The sequence below is a fragment of the Bos indicus x Bos taurus genome, chromosome 6, assembly GCF_003369695.1.
Source record: "Bos indicus x Bos taurus breed Angus x Brahman F1 hybrid chromosome 6, Bos_hybrid_MaternalHap_v2.0, whole genome shotgun sequence".
In the NCBI taxonomy this organism is placed as follows: Eukaryota; Metazoa; Chordata; class Mammalia; order Artiodactyla; family Bovidae; genus Bos; species Bos indicus x Bos taurus.
In genome coordinates this window covers 95,806,696-95,827,346 of record NC_040081.1, presented here as the reverse complement: position 1 = coordinate 95,827,346, position 20,651 = coordinate 95,806,696, and the positions used below count along the sequence as shown (strand labels likewise).

General features: G+C 40.6%; 1 protein-coding gene across 3 annotated transcripts in view; it reads left to right on the top strand.

Moving 5' to 3' along the window:
• LOC113894441 (ras-GEF domain-containing family member 1B) overlaps positions 1-20,651 on the top strand; it is a 651,277-nt gene that overhangs the window by 611,291 nt on the left and 19,335 nt on the right. The window contains exons 1-4 of one of the 3 annotated variants that reach the window (XM_027544871.1): positions 8-166; positions 14,056-14,238; positions 16,005-16,127; positions 16,475-16,612. In XM_027544871.1, the coding sequence (XP_027400672.1) occupies positions 14,062-14,238; positions 16,005-16,127; positions 16,475-16,612 (438 nt within the window). In that variant the 5' untranslated portion in view covers positions 8-166; positions 14,056-14,061. Of the gene's footprint in view, positions 1-7; positions 167-225; positions 427-14,055; positions 14,239-16,004; positions 16,128-16,474; positions 16,613-20,651 lie in introns of those variants that run through there. The other 2 variants (XM_027544872.1, XM_027544870.1) reach the window with 2 other exon arrangements.

Sequence of the window (20,651 nt, the reverse complement as noted above, 5' to 3'; positions counted from 1 at the left end):
CCCGGCCGCGGCCGTAGTTTCAGTATAAACAAGGCACCGGACTGGTTGGACAGAGTTCTTTTTTTCCCCCTCATCTTCCCGCGCGCTTTCGTTCCCTGTCCTTTGGTTGCGTTGGTGGGCACACGGAAAAAAGTCGGGAAGCCGAGGACGAGGGGTCCATCTGCAGGTGAGTTGTTCCCTGATCAGTAGTTCTCTTGGGAGAAACCAGAGCCCGGCTGCGGGAACGCGCGACCCTGCCGCGCGCTGCCCTCTCCCAGGCTCTCGGACTCGCTCCCGCTGTCGGTGCCCCTGGAGGCTGCGGGAGAGCAGGGCGAGCGAACGCTCCTGGTGCAGAGCGTTCCGCGAAAGCGAGTGGAGTGGGGAGTTCTCCTGCCTGGCCACCGAGGGCGTCTGGGGCCACCTTTGGAGCGGTCACGGTGCCAACAGGTGCGGGACCCAAGTCGATGGGGTCCAGGAGGGGACAGGCTTGGGCTTTTGCCTTGTTTTTCTCAGTCGGATCCCACAGCCAGGCCTCTGTCTCGAGATCTTGGTACAGTTTTTGAGGATCTGTCCGAGTCCTAGTCGCTGTTCATCCTTTCTTCATCCTCTTCGCCCTTCCTAGGTTGTTTTCTTCTACTTCTTGGCTAGTTTTCGTGCGTGGGTGGGGGGGGGGAGGGGTGCTGTTTATTTTTGGTGTCGGAGCCTTAAAATCTTAAGGTTTGACTCTTAAAAGAGACAAGGGAACAGAAGTCATGTGCTCACCACTGACACGGTGATATTCTTTAATTCCTCCGTTTGGCTGGCTACTTGGGACAGAGTGTCCCCTTGCTCTTGCCTGAGCTCAGGTGAGTCGTCTTGGGTCACCTGGCTGGGAGATAGTAATCTGAACTGTGGGTACCTGGGAGCCTCGCGGGCTGCTGGCGGGAGGGAAGCTTCTTTCTCGGGGAACCGTGGAAACTTCAGTGCTGTTCCTGAGAAAAAGCAGAACAGGGGGGCTGGAGGGTACGTAGGTGTGTCTGTCTGTCTACGTACCACTGGAATATTGATTCTCACCTTACCCCAACGTGATCCGCGCAGATCAAGGGAGAGCGACGTAGCTAAGTCCTCTGACAGTGCAGAGTGGCGCAAGTGTACCAAGAGGGCATCTCTAGGGAGCGACCCTCTTTTCTGAGTGGATGGATATGCCCATCTTTGCTAACGAATACGGTGGGTATAGTGTATATGGATGGATATGCACACAAATTTGTGTACGTGTGTTTGGGTCGAAAGCGTCTCCAAGGAGTCATTCGTCAGCAGCACCATGTGACGGTGGTCAGGGACTGCTGGTGCGCGTAGATCTATATTTAGACCTCGATGATCTGATGGCCTGGGAGGGTCTCTGAACTGGGTGCATAAAGGGGAAGAGTTCAGGGATCAGGCTTTTGCCCTCTTGATTAATGTCTGGTACAGTCAGACTCAGATGGGGTGAATAATTATTCTTTCCTTCTGAAGACAGCGGCTAGAGCTTAGCATGTGATGGCTGTGTCTTAATTTAAAACATAGACCATGGTGATAAGCCTAGGCTAAGAAACAAGGAGGTTACAGTTCACCAGAGTATACGCCCGATCAGAGATTTGGGAGGAAAACAACTAGTCAGGTGAGGTTTAGGGCAAATGTAGAAGTGACTTCTAAAAGGAAATAAAAATAAAAATGCTTGGATGTTGAGATTTTCATAACACATTAAAAAGTGTGGCAGCTTGTTGGATCCTATTATTAATGGTTATTTTATTTGGGGGGGAGGGAGGAGGACCTCGGGCATTTTTGACAGACATCAGGGTTCACAGTTGATGCTCTGTTACACCTTTCAGGCAAAAAGTGGAGATGATCAGCTACGGATTAGCAAGTTTCTTGTTGGCATTCTTCTACTACATGTTGGTCAATCCTTTGTTTTCCTAGAGGTGGCAACATTTCTGGCTACTAAGCCTAGTACTTTCCAGTGGTCTAATGGACTATTAAAGCCTTAGAATTTATTTCACCCTTGGTGCATTTTCAGTCTTGCTCTATTTTATATGCTCCACTAGCCCAGGGACGGGGGAGCCTGGTGGGCTGCCGTCTATGGGGTCGCACAGAGTTGGACACGACTGAAGCGACTTAGCAACAGCAGCAGCAGACACTTAATCTGATGTTTGAGACCCTACTGACTTTTGGAATAGAAAATCATAAACCATTTGTATTTATTGTTTTTTAAATTTAATTTATTCTTATCCATATATTAAATATTTAAATATTATTTATCACAATTCACACTTCTTATATTATTACTAACACTGCATTCTTACAGTTCAAAATTAGCTACTAGCTAATAAGCTACAATAGACACACAGAAAAAAATATCAGTCGAATAACACCTCTCTAGGAGAAAAAAGAAATGGTTAAGAAAATTGAAAGGGCAAAGCTAGGTGATGGTCTATGTTGGTAAGGTACCTAATATGGCAGAGGAAAAGGTGGGTTCAACTTCATCAGTCTCCAGAGGTGGCCTGGAACAATTGGACTTTGGAGGAGCATTCGGATGACCCCAGAGAGAATATCTGCTTGAACAGGAGATGAGGAAATAAGGGTATACTCCCTTCCTTGGGAGACGAATCTGGCATCTCTAAAGCAGGGACTTAGAATCTTGATTCTGATGCCACAGATAATGAATGGAAAAGCCATAACATTTTGTGTGGTTGTAAGGAGACAAATTATACTATTGAAAATACTGCTTAAGATTGATGAGGTTTTTGTCTTTAGTGGTTGAATTCAAATGTTACCTCCCCTTCAGTTGCACTTTTGGGTTCGCAGTTAAATTTATAAAAATTAGATTCGTGCAACCGTCTTATCCTAGAATGACAGATGTAGCCAAGTGCTATAGGCAGATTTCTGCCTTGGAAATAGAGACTAGGGGTCTAATCAATCTGGAGCCCTAACAAGTCACTCCCTCTCTCCCTATACCTGCAATATCTGTGAAATTGATGAGTTGTCAAACTAGATGATTTATGAGTCTCTTTTAGCTCTGTGTTAGCTGACTTATTTTGCTATACTATCACTTCATTCATTTGTACCATTTATTGGCTGTGGAAGAATGAAGGCTGAAGTCATGATCTGTGGTTAGATGTTCAGCTACTTCATGGGTACACAAAAATGAGACAGGAGAGTGAAATTTCTTATTGATGAAAATTATGTAGATTTATTATTCACCTGAACTGCCTTTTGTTTTTCTCCTACAAGTGTTTTTAAAAATGCTAGTTTTCAAGAAGGCTGAATGAGGAACGTTTTTTGACCTTTTAAATTAGTGTTACTATTAAAACTGATCATCTTAAAATCAATCTTTTGACCAGTCTGTATATTACTTCATATGGTCTGTATATGACCTTGTTTCAAAACTTCTATGTCTAGAAGTCATTCAGTTGATTCATATTTTATTAGGAAACTCTGGTATGAAAATTACTATAACACAGAGAAAGCACAAGTTAGTCTTGTAAGAAAGGAAAGCACTTTATAGACCACTAATATCCTTCTGTTTATCTAAAAGGGAAGAATGGAGGGGGGAGGTGGCAGATAACGGTAATTTTTCAAGAACTTGCAGTCAAAAAAATAATATTATCCTAGTAACCATGTTAATAGAAAATTATACTTGTTTACTAAATGTCCTAAGTATCAGGTTATTTTCCTATTGAGGTAAATTGGGTTTAGAAACATAAACCCTTTTAGTTAAGGTTGCTTCCCCATTTGATATTCTGTAATTTGACTTGAAATCTATCATGTGTAAATGATGATTCCACTACTTATCTCTGTGCTGTGCAATATGATAGCCAGTGCTGTTCAGTAACTAGCCACATGGGGATATATGAACTTAAGTTTAACTAAATTAAACAAAGTAAAAAAATTGCACGAGTCATGTTTTAGGTGCTCAGTAGCTACGTGTGTAAGTGGCTGATGTATTGGCCAGAAAAAGAAAGTTTCAAATATCTCAGCAAGTTCTTTTTGACAGCCCTTAATTAGATGATGATGATTTTGATTATCCAGAAGATCATTTTTATTCCCCTGGGAAAATTACAATTAATTCTCATCATAAACAGCACCCAAGACATAAGGAAATAAGACCGACTGGCTTTGTATGTTTGCAACTGTATATCATGAGCAATGCCACCTCCCAAAGTTCAGTAATTTGCCACAATCACAAACAACCAATTTCTCAAAAAATTTCCCCCAGAACTCCAGTTGTCCTTTTACTTTTCTAAACCAGCACCTACTGTTTCTGCTAGAATGCACCAGCCCTTTCAACGACAAGGAACGTGGAGCCATCTACTGTTACCTTCAGGAACTGCATGGAAGTTGTAGATGAAAAACGGTGCAGGAAGAATATCAACATGCACTGGGATCATTTCCTACAAAAAAAAAAAAAAAATAGTAAAGATTTATCTCAAAGAAAGGTTTTAAATGATTCTCCAGGCCTATTTATAGTTTCCATGTACTGAATTGTTGTTTTGTGTCTTGATAAACTGCTGACAAGATAGTCCCAAGTCAAAAGATGACAAATTTTAGCTTTGTTTTTCTTCCAGGGAAACCAAAGATAGTAATTATTTGAGTCAGAATTCTTTTCCTTCGTTAACTAGGAATTAGTTTTGTTTAAAAAAGGTAGCATCTAGGACAAATGAAGCAAAATGCAAATTCATTTTTTATATGGAAACCTGTAACAAATCAGGAAATACCCCTATTTCATCCTTATAGAGAGAAATAGGACCTTCTTTCCTCAGAAATACTGATTATTTCCCCTTGACTGTGAGATCTCCTAAGCATTTGGGGCTCAGTTCCAAAGAATGTACTTATCTGGGAGTTAGTTACTTTTTGTTCTCATGCCAAAGAGGTGAGTCAGTTCTTACTTGTCTGCTCTGTATTGTTTGTAATCTCAACACAATACCTCTTTTTTCAAGGAGGTTAGCAAAGGTGTAGCTTTTCTAGCATCCAGAGATGCTGCTAGGAAGAAATGAGAAGATAATCTTTGAGACGTTTTCAAGCTCAAAATAATCCTGTTTTAGATAGTGTTGGAAACTTGATTTTACTTTCTTCCAACTCAGATCCATAATTAGAGAAACCCTCTCTGAGCCTACTGTTAACTGTTGTCTTCTGAGATTCCGCAGTGCCTGAAGGAGGATAAAAGTACTTGAGATCCCAGCTGGAGTCAAGCTGAAATATGTGAACTCTTTTTTCATTCCCATCTCTGGAACCTCAAGTGAGAAAGGGAAGTGGTGGCCTCTCACCAAAGGGCAAAGTTCCTCTGGAATCTGGATGGGAATTTGGGAACCAGTCATTCCCGGATCTTAAATTAAGCCTCTCCTTACTAAGCAAATATGGTTTCGAAGTTCAACTGTGATAGAGTGGCTGTCCTCTACCTCACTGGGACACATGCCCAGCATTTTTTAACAGAAGCAAAAGGATAGCAATCAATATAAAGGCATTGGATTTATTAAATATCTCACCAAAGCGCTGTATGATGAAATAGGGAGAAATACATCTCTTTTTTTTCTTGCACTCCTACCCTTTGCGATCTCATTCTCCTGGGTGTAAACGAAATGCTGACTTGACATCTTGGTAGAGATTTACAAAACACCTAAAGCAGATGTTGAAGGATGGCCTTTGATTTAGTTCCCACACCCATCTTTTCCTGGCCCTCTTTTCCAATTTGCATTGTCACCTGAAACCACCTTAGCCTCCTGCACCTGCCTCCCCATAAATAACCTTGTGCAAAAGCAGTCGCTGATTCAAACACAGTCTGCTGTTTCGAGAAAAGGCAGCTTTTCATCTGGTGCCTTAGTTGGTTTGAAACCATTAGGCATGCCTTTCAAATCCATTCATCCCTTAAATCACCCAGAGCCTGCTTCCTTGCTGCTGGATCAATGTCACGCTGAACTCTGGCAGGGTCCTTGAAAGAACATGATATATCTTTGTGACTGAATTAGCTGCTCCTGTGAGATATCTTGTCTGTCAACCAACTTTCCAGGTTCCCAAATTCATTTTAAGAAAGAGCATTCATCTTGTATACCTGGGTTGGGTATCGCTTACTTCCCCTTGGGAAGTGTCCCAGAAGAACCTGTAATCTGTACGCTAATTCTGGCAACTCAAAGCTTTCTTTTATCCTGGGTCATTGTTTTAAAAACCAAATTCATTTCCCACTGTCTCATTGCCTTCTCTCCATTCCAAAGTCCTCAATTTGTGGAGGGTGTGGGAGGGAGGGTGGGAAGGCCTATTTACTTATCTCTACCCCCCCAAAAAGAAGTGTCTTTTTCATTCTCTTTAACTCCATTGGATCAGTACTACCAGGAAAAAAAACAAAAAACAAAAAACAAATATTTATTGCTTTCTAAGGAGCCAGTTTTGAATGTGTTACACCAAGGTTCTCTTCAGAACCACCATATTCTCCTTCTTTGAGGAAGTGGGTAATAAATACAATCCAAGTTCTGTACAGACCAGCACACATACTTCCTAATCTGAGATCTGAGCTCTCTAAAAATATATACACATTTGTTGGTTGATTTCTTGCAGAGAAGTTTGTGATCTCCCTAAAAAGCTAGAGCCCACTGGCCAAATAGAATATATTCTGAGTTTCCAGCAACTGGGTTACAAATGAAACTTTGCAAGATGAGAACTGTTTGTGAGATTAACCTGTCTCTTAAGCCTTATCTTCCTGGTAGTAATTTGAATAGAGTCAACAGCTTTTTCAAGCATCTCACATAAATCTCACTTTTTCCAAAAGAGTTAACTGCTTTGAAGTTTGACTTAACCAGCAAATTAAGGACGGTACTTAATCGCCTGGGGGAGGAAATGGCAATCCCGTCCAGTATTCTTGCGTGGAGAATCCCATGGACAGAGGAGCCTTCGGGCACCAGTCCATGGGATCTCAAAGAGTTGGACAAGACTGAGCACAGCACAGCACTTAATGCTGTCACTTATTTCAATTTTGGAAAAAAGTGAATTTCTCCTAAACCAGAATTTTTGCTATCTGGTCCCCACAGCAGGTACATTGGGTTGGGCAAAATTTATACTAAAGAAGGATGGAGAACTTGGTGGAGGATGTGCTAAAGAAGGACGGAGAAGTTAGTGTTGAGATTATGTTGGAAAGGATAGAGAAGGTAAGTAAATTGAGAGTTTACAGAACCCAACAGACAGAACATAGTAATTGTGAGAGCTGTAAAGAGAAGGTTTGCTGCAGATAAGAAGCCAGAGCTTCACTGAGATTAAAGAAAATAAATGGAAGCTGTGGGTAGGAACTACCTTAAACTCAGTCCTTCGTCCACTGGGGTAACGTCAGCAAAGGATTCCTGGAATTAATAGCACCTGGGGCTAAATGCTTCTTTGGATTCTCGTGTCCAGTACTTGGACATTCTGTGAATTTGTTTTCTTAAACAAAAACCAAGCCAATATTTAATCTTCTGAGCCTCCCTATTTAATTCTAGAACTGTAGCAGGTTGAACTAAAGTCTTGAACATCAAGTTTGAGTAATGCTAAATAAACAGTAGTTCCTGATGTGGGTAATAAGAGGAAAGATACTTGAGAGAAAAAAAATTCCACTATGTTTATCTTTGGAAGTATTTAAAAATCCACTTCACAAACAGTACTTTCTGTGCCGTTCTGCTGACCTTTCCCCTTGTTTAACAAATATGTCTGTTACACAAGGCAGTTGATCTTTCCAGAAAACAGACTGGCCACTTGCTAGAGATTGTCCAGAAATTAGTTATGCCTACTGTGATCTATGAGCTTTCTTTGTATCATTTTATCTCATCAGATTTTTTTTCTGGAAATCTATAAAGTACACACAAGCAAATATTACTGTATTTCATTGAATCTAAGATGTCATCCATTATAAGATGCTCTTTTATATATTGCTAAAAAAAGACTGATGGTTAAATGTGTTTTCTTGTCACTCAACTATCTAATGAATCCCAATTTCAAAGAAACTAAAATACAAAGAAGTGTATATTAGAATCTCTGAAATCTCTGATTAGAGGGGATTATTCTTTGATGGCAAAGGTCAGTATCTTAAATACTTCTGTTGACAGTGTTGCTTTTTAATAAGAGTAATTAATGGCCTATCATACATCTTGGGAGCAAGGATTTATGTAGAACTTGTAAAGCATATAAATTACTCTAATAGACTACAGTTTGGGGCAGACTGACAGGCTTTTCATTTTATGGGTAAACATTTGAAGTTCAAAGAAGACCATTTGCAGTATAGCATGATGCAGAGTTGTAAATTTTGAACCTGGAATGTGAAGACCTGGGTTTGAAAAATGGTATGCAAGTTGAATTATCAAGATGGTTTGTGGTCAATCAATCAGCTGATCAGCAACAGAGCTTTGGGCTAATTAGAAGGCAGAAAGCAACCAGTGACATGGTCTTTTCTTAAATTTGATTTTTAGTAAACTATAACCCCAATTAACTTATCTCAGTTTACCACCCTTTGCTATTTGCAGTATTTTCTTTTGGTACCTGGTCAGAGAGTTTTTTTGATGTGTTGATATTTTGTACACAGTTCCCAGGAACAATACAAATGCCTTTTGTCATTGCTCTAAAAAATGCTCTAACTTTGCCATAAAGGAAATTGGTAGTTTGTTGTTATTTAGAATTTTGGAAGGAGAGAGCAAAAGTGGAAATAATTGACTAGGGGTGAGTAAGTGAGTCTCCAAAGTTTTCAAGGCTCTTAAGCCCCAGATGAGGGCTTCATACAGTCTGCGTCTTTGCCCATATCTGGATCCTTGTCCACTTTATGGGAGTAAATAATTAAGAAGTACTTTTGGTGCTGATTTTTTGAAAGGGAATTCTGAGTAATTTGTGACCATTTTGTGGGTTAGTGATTCCTGTCGATCAACCGAAGGCCGCAGGGGTGTGTGTGCAAGATGCAAGAACGTTCCTCGGGCTCACTGGATGCTGTAGCCACATGACTGTGTGGTCCTAATCTGGTCGCTTCACCACACTGCACAGGGTCTCAGCTTGTGCACTGGTGGACAGAGGAGAGTGGACCTGACTGTCATGGCGCTTGGACCTTGGCTTCTTGCATAACTGTTTTCTAGTCATTGCTGATCCCTTAGCACCTAGCTACAGCCTTAGATGCTAGTCTGTTAGCATTATGTTCCCCACCTAGTTACAGCCTTTGAATCCTTACTCTTCGTGGGGCCTCTGGGCAACCACTTCAGATTGATTGCAGTTAGAAAGTGAGATGATCTCATTTAAGTATGAAGGAGAAATCAAAAGCTTTTCAGACAAGCAAAAGCTGAGAGAATTCTGCACCACCAAACCAGCTCTCCAACAAATACTAAAGGATATTCTCTAGACAGGAAACACAAAAATGGTGTATAAACTCGAACCCGAAACAATAAAGTAAATGGCAACGGGATCATACTTATCAGTAATTACCTTAAACGTAAATGGGTTGAATGCCCCAACCAAAAGACAAAGACTGGCTGAATGGATACAAAAACAAGACCCCTACATATGTTGTCTACAAGAGACCCACCTCAAAACAGGGGACACATACAGACTGAAAGTGAAGGGCTGGAAAAAGATTTTCCATGCAAATAGGGACCAAAAGAAAGCAGGAGTCACAATACTCGTATCAGATAAATTAGACTTTAAAACAAAGGCTGTGAAAAGAGACAAAGAAGGTCACTACATAATGATCAAAGGATCAATCCAAGAAGAAGATATAACAATTATAAATATATATGCACCCAACATGGGAGCACCGCAGTATGTAAGACAAATGCTAACAAGTATGAAAGGAGAAATTAACAATAACACAATAAAAGTGGGAGACTTTAATACCCCACTCACACCTATGGATAGATCAACTAAACAGAAAATTAACAAGGAAACACAAACTTTAAACGATACAATAGACCAGTTAGACCTAATTGATAGCTATAGGACATTTCATCCCAAAACAATGAATTTCACCTTTTTCTCAGGCGCACATGGAAAAAAAAAAAAACCAGAAAAAAAAAAAATGTACATTAGGACTTCTCATTCTTTGGAAATAATCGACTTAAAAATAATCCTATTGGATTCAAAGTTCATTTGTTTTATCATAAGAAATCGCAGCAAGAAATCACAAGACATTTATACGTAGAACTGAAAAGAGAACATTATTTGGTTCTTTAAATATAATTTCAGCGGTTGAAAAAAAAAATATTGATTGAAATTGTGCTGAAACCATATTTAACCGTCTGTGAATTGCCATATTTGACAAATAAAAATATAGTATGCAAAAAAAAAAAGAAAGAAAGAAAAAAAAATAAGTCAGCTAGCTACTAAAAAAAAAAAAAAAAAACATAAATTGCTACTCTTAACCCTGATCAGGAAATAAATGTCATTATTCACAAACAAAAATAAGCTCCTACCTCTTCCCCCGAAGGAGTTTCCCCAGATCAACTCAAACTCAAATACACTGCTTCACATCAACCCATAACATTGCATGCTTCTGCAGAGAGTGATTCAGTTTGTACTCTCAGTATATATAAGGTTCACATTAATAAATGTGATTCTCAATTAGAGAGTTTTGATAATTTCCAGCAACAAGATGAAGACAATAATTTTTTTTAATTTTCAGACAATGAAAACAGGCATTATCAGTCTTGCATTATTCAGCTTGTTTATTCAGTAGTATTATGTTAACATATTATGTACCTATATAGTATATTTACTATATATTTTATCAAAACTATCATTATTGTATCAATTATGATTCCCAAATTCAACACACCATACCAGATAGCTAATCTGAATATTAGCAGTGGAAGACTTTATTTTTGGGGGCTCCGAAATCACGCAGATGGTGACTGCAGCCATGAAGTAAAAAAAAAAAAAAAAAAAAGAAAGTGAGATGAAACCTATTTCCCCTTCGACTAGTTGATTTCCTATGGTCCTTTTGAACTTTTGGCACTTTCTGATTGTCTGAAATTCCCAACTCTTGGCCTACTGTCTCCCCAAAGCACTTTTCTATGATGGTTTCAGTAGCAATGAGTGAGTGGAAAAATCAAGGAAAATTCATGATTCTTGGCAGAAGGGGAAAAAGAAAACCTTCAAGGGCATGATGGAGTGAGTTCCACTTGTCAACCTTGGATGCCAAGGATACTGTGTGGTTTTAACCATCTAAAGCTTTTTTAAGCCAGAGGCAGGTGACCACATCCAAATGGAAGGTTCCTTCCAGGCTGTAACTTTTAGGTGTTTCTCATCTCAGTCTCTGGTGTCCCAGTTTAAGGACATTTTGACTTTCTCAGGGCAAGGGCAGATGGTCTCTTGTTTTTCTTCCCACCAGGAACAACCCATGTGCAAAGATGATATCGCATGTGAAACAGGCTCACGGAAAACTCGCAGTTTGGAGAGGACAGCAGCATACTTTGTCCATTGTCTTAGAAAATGTTAGCCTTGAGTTGTTTAACTGTGATTCCTATGTATAAGATCTTACCAACTAAGTGGAGAGCATTTGTGTTAACATCTACATCTCAATGTTCCTGGTCCCTTGGCCATTATGACCATGTCCTGCCCAAGCGAGAGGGATGGCAGCGATGACTCGGGTGGTTACCGGTCTCCCCAGACAGTGATTCTCAGTCCTCACTTTCTTCCCATTTGTGACTGTATTTTTGGAGAATAGTTGATTTACAATGTTGGGTCAGTTTCAGGTGTACAGTAAAAGGATTCAGTTATACATATATATACTGTTGCTCTTCAGTCACTAAATCATGTCTGACTCTTTGCTACCCCATGGACTGCAGCACACCAGCCTTCCCTATCCTTCACTGTCTCCCGGAGCTTGCTCAAACTCACATTCATTGAGTTGGTGATGCCATCTAACCATCTCATCCTCTGTCACCCTTTTGCCCTTTGCCTTTTGCTTCTCCTTTTGCCCTCAATCTTTCCCAGCATCAGGGTCTTTTCCAGTGAGTTGGCTCTTCACATCAGGTGGTTCAAGTGTTGAGCTTCAGCAGCAGTCCTTCCAAGTATATTAAGGGTTGATTTCCTTTAAGATTGACTGGTTTGATCTCCTTGCTGTCCAGGAGACTCTCAAGAGTTTTCTCCAGCACCACAGTTTGAAAGCATCAGTTCTTCGGTGCTCAGCCTCCTTTATGGTCCAGCTTTCACATCCCTGCGTGACTACTGGAAAAAGATATTCTTTTTTCAGATTCTTTTCCTTTGTAGATTATTACAAGAGATTGAATATAGTTCTCTGAGCTATACAGTAGGTCTTTGTTGTTTATCTATTTTATGTATAGTAATGCATATCAGTTAATCCCAAATTCCTAATTTATCCCCACCACCACCTCCCGCCACTACTTTCTCCTTTGGTAAACACAGACGTTTGTTTTATATGTCTGTGAGTCTGTTTTTGTTTTGTACATAAATTCACTTATATCACTTTTTAAGACTCTGCATATAAGTAGTATCATATGAGGTTTATCTTTCTTTCTCTGTGCTATTTCATCGTGGATGGTTTTATGTTCTCCCTCAGTATTGGTTTATGGATGGGATAGACCACAAAATACTGAAGTTATTATTTTTCTCCTTTTTCACTTTCTTGATGCTTCTTTCCCTAAATGCCATTTCACCTGCCAGGGCGGCTTTACAGTGGGTGTTGTTTGTTCCCAACACCCCACCCCTGGCGGCTCCCTGCCCAGGTACGTGCAGGTACTGTGATGCTCTGGCCCCCGTGAGAGGGAGGCAAGGGGGCACCTGGGACAGCTGTGCTTGGAGAGGGATGTATAGCCACAGACAGACCCCCACTCCCCGCCCCCATTCGGATGCAAATATCTTAAGCCTCTTGAAAAGAAAGATTAGCCCAGGTTGTGTCCTCCTGCAGCCTCCAAACACCCTGGGCCTGTCAGTCCAAGCCCTGGAGTTTGCCTCTCCCTCATTGTTTGCCTCTGAAACCCTCCATCTCCGCAACTCCTGAATGCCTCCATTGTCCAGACAGGCTGCCGGAAATGGGAGTCTGTTCTAGGGCCAGGAGCTCCGTTCCTCCAAATCCAAGTAATAACTTAATAGCCTCTGGCCTCCAGCAAACACCCTCTTCTGCGGGCTTTGTGAGCAGGAAAGCACACACAGGGAGCGGACGTCACAGCACTCCTTGTTCCTCAGTCAGGTGCTTTCTCAGCCCGTGTGTTTACCAAGCACTGAGGCTTTATAGAGCCCTTCACCCCGAAAGAATTTAACACAAAGGGGCAAAAATGAATGGCATCAGACTTCCAGTGAATGCTGAGGAGCTGGCATTAAATCTCCTGATATATATATGCATCTATAAACTTACACAGTGCTTCCCTGGTGGCTCAGTGGTAAAGAATCCGCCTGCAGTGTAGGATACTCTGGTTTGATCCCTGAGTTGGGAAGATCCACTGGTGAAAGGAATGGTAACCCACTCCAGTATTCTTGCCTGAGAAATCCCATGGACAGAGGAGCCTGGCGGGCTACAGTCCATGGGTTGCAAACAATTAGACATGACTTAGTGACTAAACAAGAACATAAACACACACACACACACACGTACACACACAGATACTTTAATTCTAGGCTTCTCTTAGGTTTCAGGTTTTCAACTTCTGTTTTGGTTATCTTCTAATATGCCCAATGCTAGTCCAATATTTCTTAAGCATTATGTAATTCTTCCCCACCAACTTTGAAGGTGCATGTTTCCACCTTAGGATGATACTTGACTGGGAGGATAAAGCAGTTTAAAGCTCAACCCCTCTCCTTGCCTTCCTAACCAAATGTGAAGGCATAAGATCTAAACACAGCAGCCAGAGACTTGACTTTAGGCATAGATTGGAGCCTTTGATTCAAGTATTTCATGGTACTTTATTGGACACGATTGCTACTCAAAAAATATGCATTCGTATGCTGTTCAAAAGCAGTGTACTTCTTGATGAGTTCTGAGATTGTTTCAGAATCTAACCTGGGTTAAAACTTGCCTGCTTCTTCATGACTGTGAAAGCCTCATGCCTATTAAAGTTTGCTTTTCTTTGGGACTGCCTATTACTGACACCGTGTTTCTTCCTTTCTTATTCATTTTAGGAAAGCATGCCTCAGACTCCTCCCTTTTCTGCCATGTTTGACAGCAGTGGTTACAACCGAAACCTCTATCAGTCTGCAGAGGACAGCTGTGGGGGGTTGTATTACCATGACAACAACCTCCTCTCCGGGTCTCTGGAAGCGCTCATCCAGCACTTGGTACCCAATGTGGATTATTATCCGGATGTAAGTATTCACATGTTTCTGAAACACATCCTTGGTATCCAGCAGAAATTACAATAGAGTAGGAGAATCCCAGGGACGGGGGAGCCTGGTGGGCTGCCGTCTATGAGGTCACACAGAGTCGGACACAACTGAAGTGACTTAGCAGCAGCAGCAGACAGGGACCCTGGATGCTCCAGAATTATATCTGGGTTGCTAAGAATTTTTCTAACAAGAAGTTGCATGTTGATTATTGAGTGCTTTGAGACCCAGTTGAGCCTGGATACAATAGTTCTGCATATTAGTTTTCTTTTCAGGGTTGGCATCACAGTGTAGACGGTCAGAGACCATCTAAATAACTGTAAGGTTTGACTCGTGCGTGTACCATGATCCTTAAATAGAAATGCCAGAGAACCTTGGATGCTCCTCAAATGTTTAGTGCCTTTTTGGTTTCCAAGACCATCACTATGTTGAGAAAGGTTAAGTGACACAGGGAAGCTTCCTAGAAAAGAGAACACGAGTTACATTCAAGATGCAATTCTTTGTAGCCTGGACATCAGATAATATGCTTGCTTATGTTTTCCTTTGATCCCTGACATTTGTATAGGTAATCCTTTCTAATTCAGGAAATCCATTTATATTTTCTCAGTCTTTAGAGCAATTCCAAGAGACTCAGAGAGGAAAAAAATTGAAATTTGGGATTCGGTTGGCACATGGTCTCACGCTCGACATCAGCAATCAAACCCGGGTTTTCTATTTCTAGAGCAAGTGATGTTTCTCCCCACTTCCTTTGTGCTGTGGCTGACCCCGTTTCTCAACAGCTGCTTGTTGATAAAGATTTCATGAAAATATCCAGACACTGGATTCAAATCCTTTTATAAATGTAATAATGACCTTGGCGTGCAAACGATAGTCTGTGCTTGCCACTGGAGTTCACCATAGTGTTTGTTACTGAGTTATCTCCCTCTGTGTGTGATTTGTTACATAGCATTTTCAAATATGTTGCCACACAGGGAAAACTTGTAATCAAAAGTAAAAGGCGTCCCTTGTTCAGCCCTGTAAGTGTTTATGAGCCATAAAAGGGTGCCTCAGGGGGAGAAAAAACCCATGGAATTTTTCTTTTTATTGGGAGTCTGAAGCTATTATAACAAATAAGCATTACTTCATTACTGGCTTCTTGGGAGACAGTGTGCTTAAAGAAAAGTATATAGTGTGATATTATGTTTTATCAAATTGCTTAGCCTTTGAGCAAGTAAACAGATGACTTGAACGCCTGTCTTTGAATGTTCTGACAAGCACACAAATGCTCCAGTGTGTAATACTGGACCCACTGGAGAATCCTTGAACTGATGTGGGTTGGGTGGTTTTTTGTTTTTTAATTTCCATTGGGTTACCATAATATTTGGACACAGAACAAGATTCTGTACGGGTGGTGTATGTAAGTTAGATTGATCTCCATGGGCTGAATTTCATTCTTCTTTACTGGGCTGAGTTATATGTCCTGGTATGCAGGCTCCCAGAGGGTAGATATAAAAATGTGGTGTGAATAATTTAGTAGCTCAACTTATCCTGTACTTCTGTTATTTTTAGTATGGTTTAAGGGAAAAGATGTACCAGAAGGTAAAGGAGAAATCCATCTTGTTTTCCTACTAGTAAGCATCACTTTTGAAACTACAGCATTTTCACTTTGATCAGGAGAACTTGATATATGATGTATCAGGTTTAGGGAAGATACTAGTTTCAGATGTAGGCTCTAACCATGATAACTTTTTTTTTTTCTCTTGCCACAGAGAACGTACATATTTACCTTCCTGTTGAGTTCTCGGTTATTTATGCATCCGTATGAGCTAATGGCCAAAGTTTGCCACTTATGTGTTGAGCACCAGAGACTAAGTGATCCCAACAGTGATAAGGTAATGATATATTTTGAACTTTACTTTTTTTCTATTGGGTTTGGTAGCATTATGGCTTAAATCTTGTGAAGTGGGTCTCCTGAAGTAACCGTGGCTTCTCCCTGGGCTGAAGAGTATCACGGCTATGCAAAGGGAATGGGGAATGGTATAAAGAAGAAATGTAAGTCCAGTGCCATGGAAGATCCCTAGGTCCTTCCTGAAGTTGGTAGCACTTGACATTGACTTGGGAGAGGGGCACTAGAGCTTCTTTAGACTCAAAGACTTTGCACTGGAAGTTTGTCAGTAGCATTGTTTGTAATTATTTATTTGATGGATATCGCTGAATTCAGTTTGCTTTTCCTCCCTAGAATCAGATAAGAAAAATTGCACCGAAAATTCTTCAGCTCCTGACAGAATGGACAGAAACATTTCCTTATGATTTTCGGGATGAAAGAATGATGAGAAACTTAAAAGATCTGGCTCACCGAATAGCCAGTGGCGAGGAGGTTGGTAACCTAAATTGAGTAGAGTCATTTGGATTTCCAGGCAGGGCCTTAGTTGGGAAGTGGTGCTGACTTGTACACTGGCATCTCCTCTGCTTCCTCTGGGTTTCTGCCTTTGGGCAAGTCCTCTCCACAGAGTACTGTTCTGTTTGGTGTGCCAGACAGAGCTGATTAGATGATCCCACTTCAAAGGGATGTGATCTAAAGTTTTATGTGATTAATTTGGGGGTATGTTCATGTCAGTTCATGCAGAGATTCATGTTGCAAGTATGTTTTCATGTTGTTTTATTGATACCTCTCTTCCTTCCAGAAAGGTTTGATCTAGCAAGTTAGATAAAGAATATCACAGTAGGAGATATAAATACTAATACATATAAAATAACATTTATATATTAACAGATAATAAGGAATATCTAGGAATATCTGGGAATACTAAATCGGAAATAGTTTGTATCATGGAAAGGAGAAAACGAATAGGCTAATATTAAGAACCAGTTGACTAGGACAAGATTGTTGTATTTCACTGTAAATCTCTAGGTAAAAGGAAAACACAGTTGGTTATATAATTTGCACTATCAGAGGAGCAAAACCATATAAATTCTTCAAAGAATTAAATAAAACTTTTTAAAAATGTCCTGCAAGGACTTGGTGAATATGATCATGGAAACTGTTCTGTGTAGTGTTTACAACAAATACTCCTTGGTAAAAACTGCTGCCATTAGATTATTATAAATTAGTAAAGGTAATTCTTTAGGAGTAGAAAAGACAGAGAAAAAAGGATTCAAGTCTTGTGCCCGGGAGTTGATTCAAGGCTAGCACCTAGACTAGGTGGAGATGAAAAATAAGTCTGTTAGATAATCTTTCGTAAATATCACGTTCCTCAATTGAGCCTTTGATAAGCACTAACTAGCTATGACAAATTCAAGGTTATCCTCTTTGAAGCAAGCCTGGAGGACTGGTGTTCTGTGTTGAGGCTTGTTGGGCAAGGAGGCCTTTTAGTTTCCGTGTTGCTGGTGTGCTCCAGGGAACACATTACTTAGGCCCAGATACAACATTCAAAAAAGATAGATGAAGCGTTTGGCAAAGCCAGTGGTGTCTTGTTTCATTTGTCTTAAAATGCATTTTCCCATTATGGATACCCTAACTGGAGAAATCATTCTTTCAGTGATGTGCCGTCAAGATCCTATAACAAGACACCCTATCTATTCTGTCTGCTTCTGGTGAATACATTTTAATACTGTTTCCCCAAACTTAAAAAAATCAGACAAATTTTTCTAAGATTAACACTTGAAAAATGTGCACATGCTTGCCACATTATGTTCTCATGAAAGTGGAATTAATCCTTTTACAGTTCCCCTATGACTTTGTCGAGCTATGGGTTGGGAAGATTCCCTGGAGAAGAAAATGGCAACCCACTCCAGTGTTCTTGCCTGGAGAATTCCATGGACAGAGGAGCATGGTGGGGCAGCAAAGAGTCGGACGCGGCTGAGTGCATAAGCACATATGACTTTATATTGAACACTGGTGCTCAGAACAGCCATAACTGCTACAAGACTGAATGAGTAGTTCCCTGGGTCCTTTTGCAGATTCTGACACTTCTAATCATTTTGCTAGTTTGTGTGTAACAGGTTCTAGCAAGATAGGAATTGGTATGTGCATCACTCATAAAGGCAAAAGTTAGGCATCACTGTTTTTTAGTAAATCTTTTCTTAGAGCGCTAAGCTGCTATGCTGCTTGGCAGAAGCAGGGCTGTCTCGGTGACCTAAGTTTATGACAAGCTGCTCAAAAGATTAGTGGCATCATAAGGACTTTTTCTTGTGTGAGGCTAAGCCCTGAGTCAGGCAGTGCTTCATTTCAGTTAAGTTGTGTTTAGATACTTAAGTTGATATGGCAGTCAGCTTCCTTTTTCTCTATCGCCTTTTTAAAAGGTAGAAATGATGCCTTGTTTTTTTCCAAAGGAATACCTTAAAAATCTTTTTCAGATACAGGGCCAAATGGATGGCTTTTTGTCCTTCTTGTCATGGAAGTTCATAAAGGGGATTGCTGCTATCTGTATTGGCCAGATTGGGTCCAATCTCTTTTTAACAGGATCCAGCCATTCAAGAATTGGATGGAACCAAGCAAGGGAGCCAGACAGTCTTGTGCCTGGGCTTCTTCTCAGCCCTCCTGTGTTCATAATAAATCCTTGATAAACCCTGACGTCTTCAGAGAGTTTTAAGTGTGAAAAGAGGAGATGAGAAGATAAGCCAAGTGTAACCACAGAGTTGGTTGATTCATCTAGGGCTTGAGTGGAGAGATGTCACCTGCCATGATTCGACTGGGTTTATAGTGAGATGCTATTCCTTCAGCCACTTATATAGCCAGTATTCAGACATGGGTCCATGATTTGGCAGCTGGTTGATTTGAGTGCTTTGGCAAGTTCTCTAAATTCTCTGCTCTTCCTTCATTTCTATCAATCCTAGAAGTAAAGTTTTGTGATTGATGCTCTTTTCCTCGGTCTGTGCTTGGCAGGCCACTTAACCTGTCTTGGGCTGAAGTGTCTTTCCTTGGAGAGATCTTCCCCCACCACCCAGCCATGGTCACTCCCCATTGTTGGCTCTCACCACCAATTTCTTCATAGCACTCTGTGATTAGTAATTACTCTCTTTATGACTTGTTTTCCCCCCATCTAGACTCCATGCTGTGCCCCTTCTGGTCACATAGCACCTTAACTCCTAGCCCAGTACCTGGCATTTAATGGGCACCCAGGAGTGTTTGAATGGATGAATGAATGAATGAGTTAACAAACTAATCAATTATTGGAATAGGAAAAAATATTTCCCTCCACTGGAAAAAGGATCTCCCTTCTTGGGAAGGAGTGTGAGCTTGGGTTGGGACTTGTTGCATCTTGCCTGGGACTTTTTTTTTTTGGCAGTCAATGGATCCAGGTGTGCTCCCTATGTAATTTAGTTGAGTTCTGAATCTGCTAGAACAGTTCCACATAATATGACCTAATATGTTTCCTGCCTCAGGATTTGCCCAAAATGAACAGGTTTATTAGGACTTGGCTGCAAGGAACCCGAAATGAAACTGATGATTGAATTACATGACAAATGACTATTGTGGGCAGAATGCAATTTTCTCTTCCTTAAGGGGCTGGTCTTTATTCTATCTTTATTTGCCACGTAATTACTGACACTGGCATTTGAAGTTATAAAAAAGATTAAGTACATATTTAGCAATCCATGATTCAGGAAGGAAGCATGCTTAATGACACCAAGCTTTGGTTTCTCAAATGGAGTCAAGCGGCAGCAACAAACTTTTCAAAGAGATCACACACGTGCGTATCACACACACATTCCTCTCTGTCTCACACACACACACACACACACACACACACACACCTGCGTGTGCACCTGTGCACACACTCGTTCCTTGTTACTTGAATGGCTCTTCCCCTGTACCCTGTTGCATACATGTTTTCCTCATATTTTACTGCTTTTTGCTCACTAGCTGAATCCTCCACTGTACATTCCTCTGCCTGTTCCCTAAAAAGCACTTTTTAAGTGCAGAATAAGGATCTTTCACCAAATATTCTTTGCTGTGTGTCAGAATCACCTGGAGAGCATTTATTATGATATTTGGAACCAAAGACCGCAGAAACCATTTGAAGTTGATGGATTTTTACGTAACTTAAGATTATGAAAGTAGAAGAAGCAAGGGAAATAGGGATGAAGGATTTTTATTTTACTCTTCTTTACTTTCATTGAGGTACAGTTGACATATAACCTTGTATTAGTTTTAAGTGTACAACATAATGATTCATGGCTTATGTACATGGCAAACTGATCACCACAGTGAGTCTGGTTAACATCTGTCACCTTTCATAGTTAAAAAATTTTTATCTTGTGATAACTTTTAAGATCTCTTAGCAACTTTCAAATATGCAATGCAGTATTATTAACTGAAGTCACCATCCTTCCTGGACATTACATCCCCATGACTTATTTTATAACTGGAAGTTCTACCTTTTGACTCCCTCTTACCCATTATGCTCACCCCC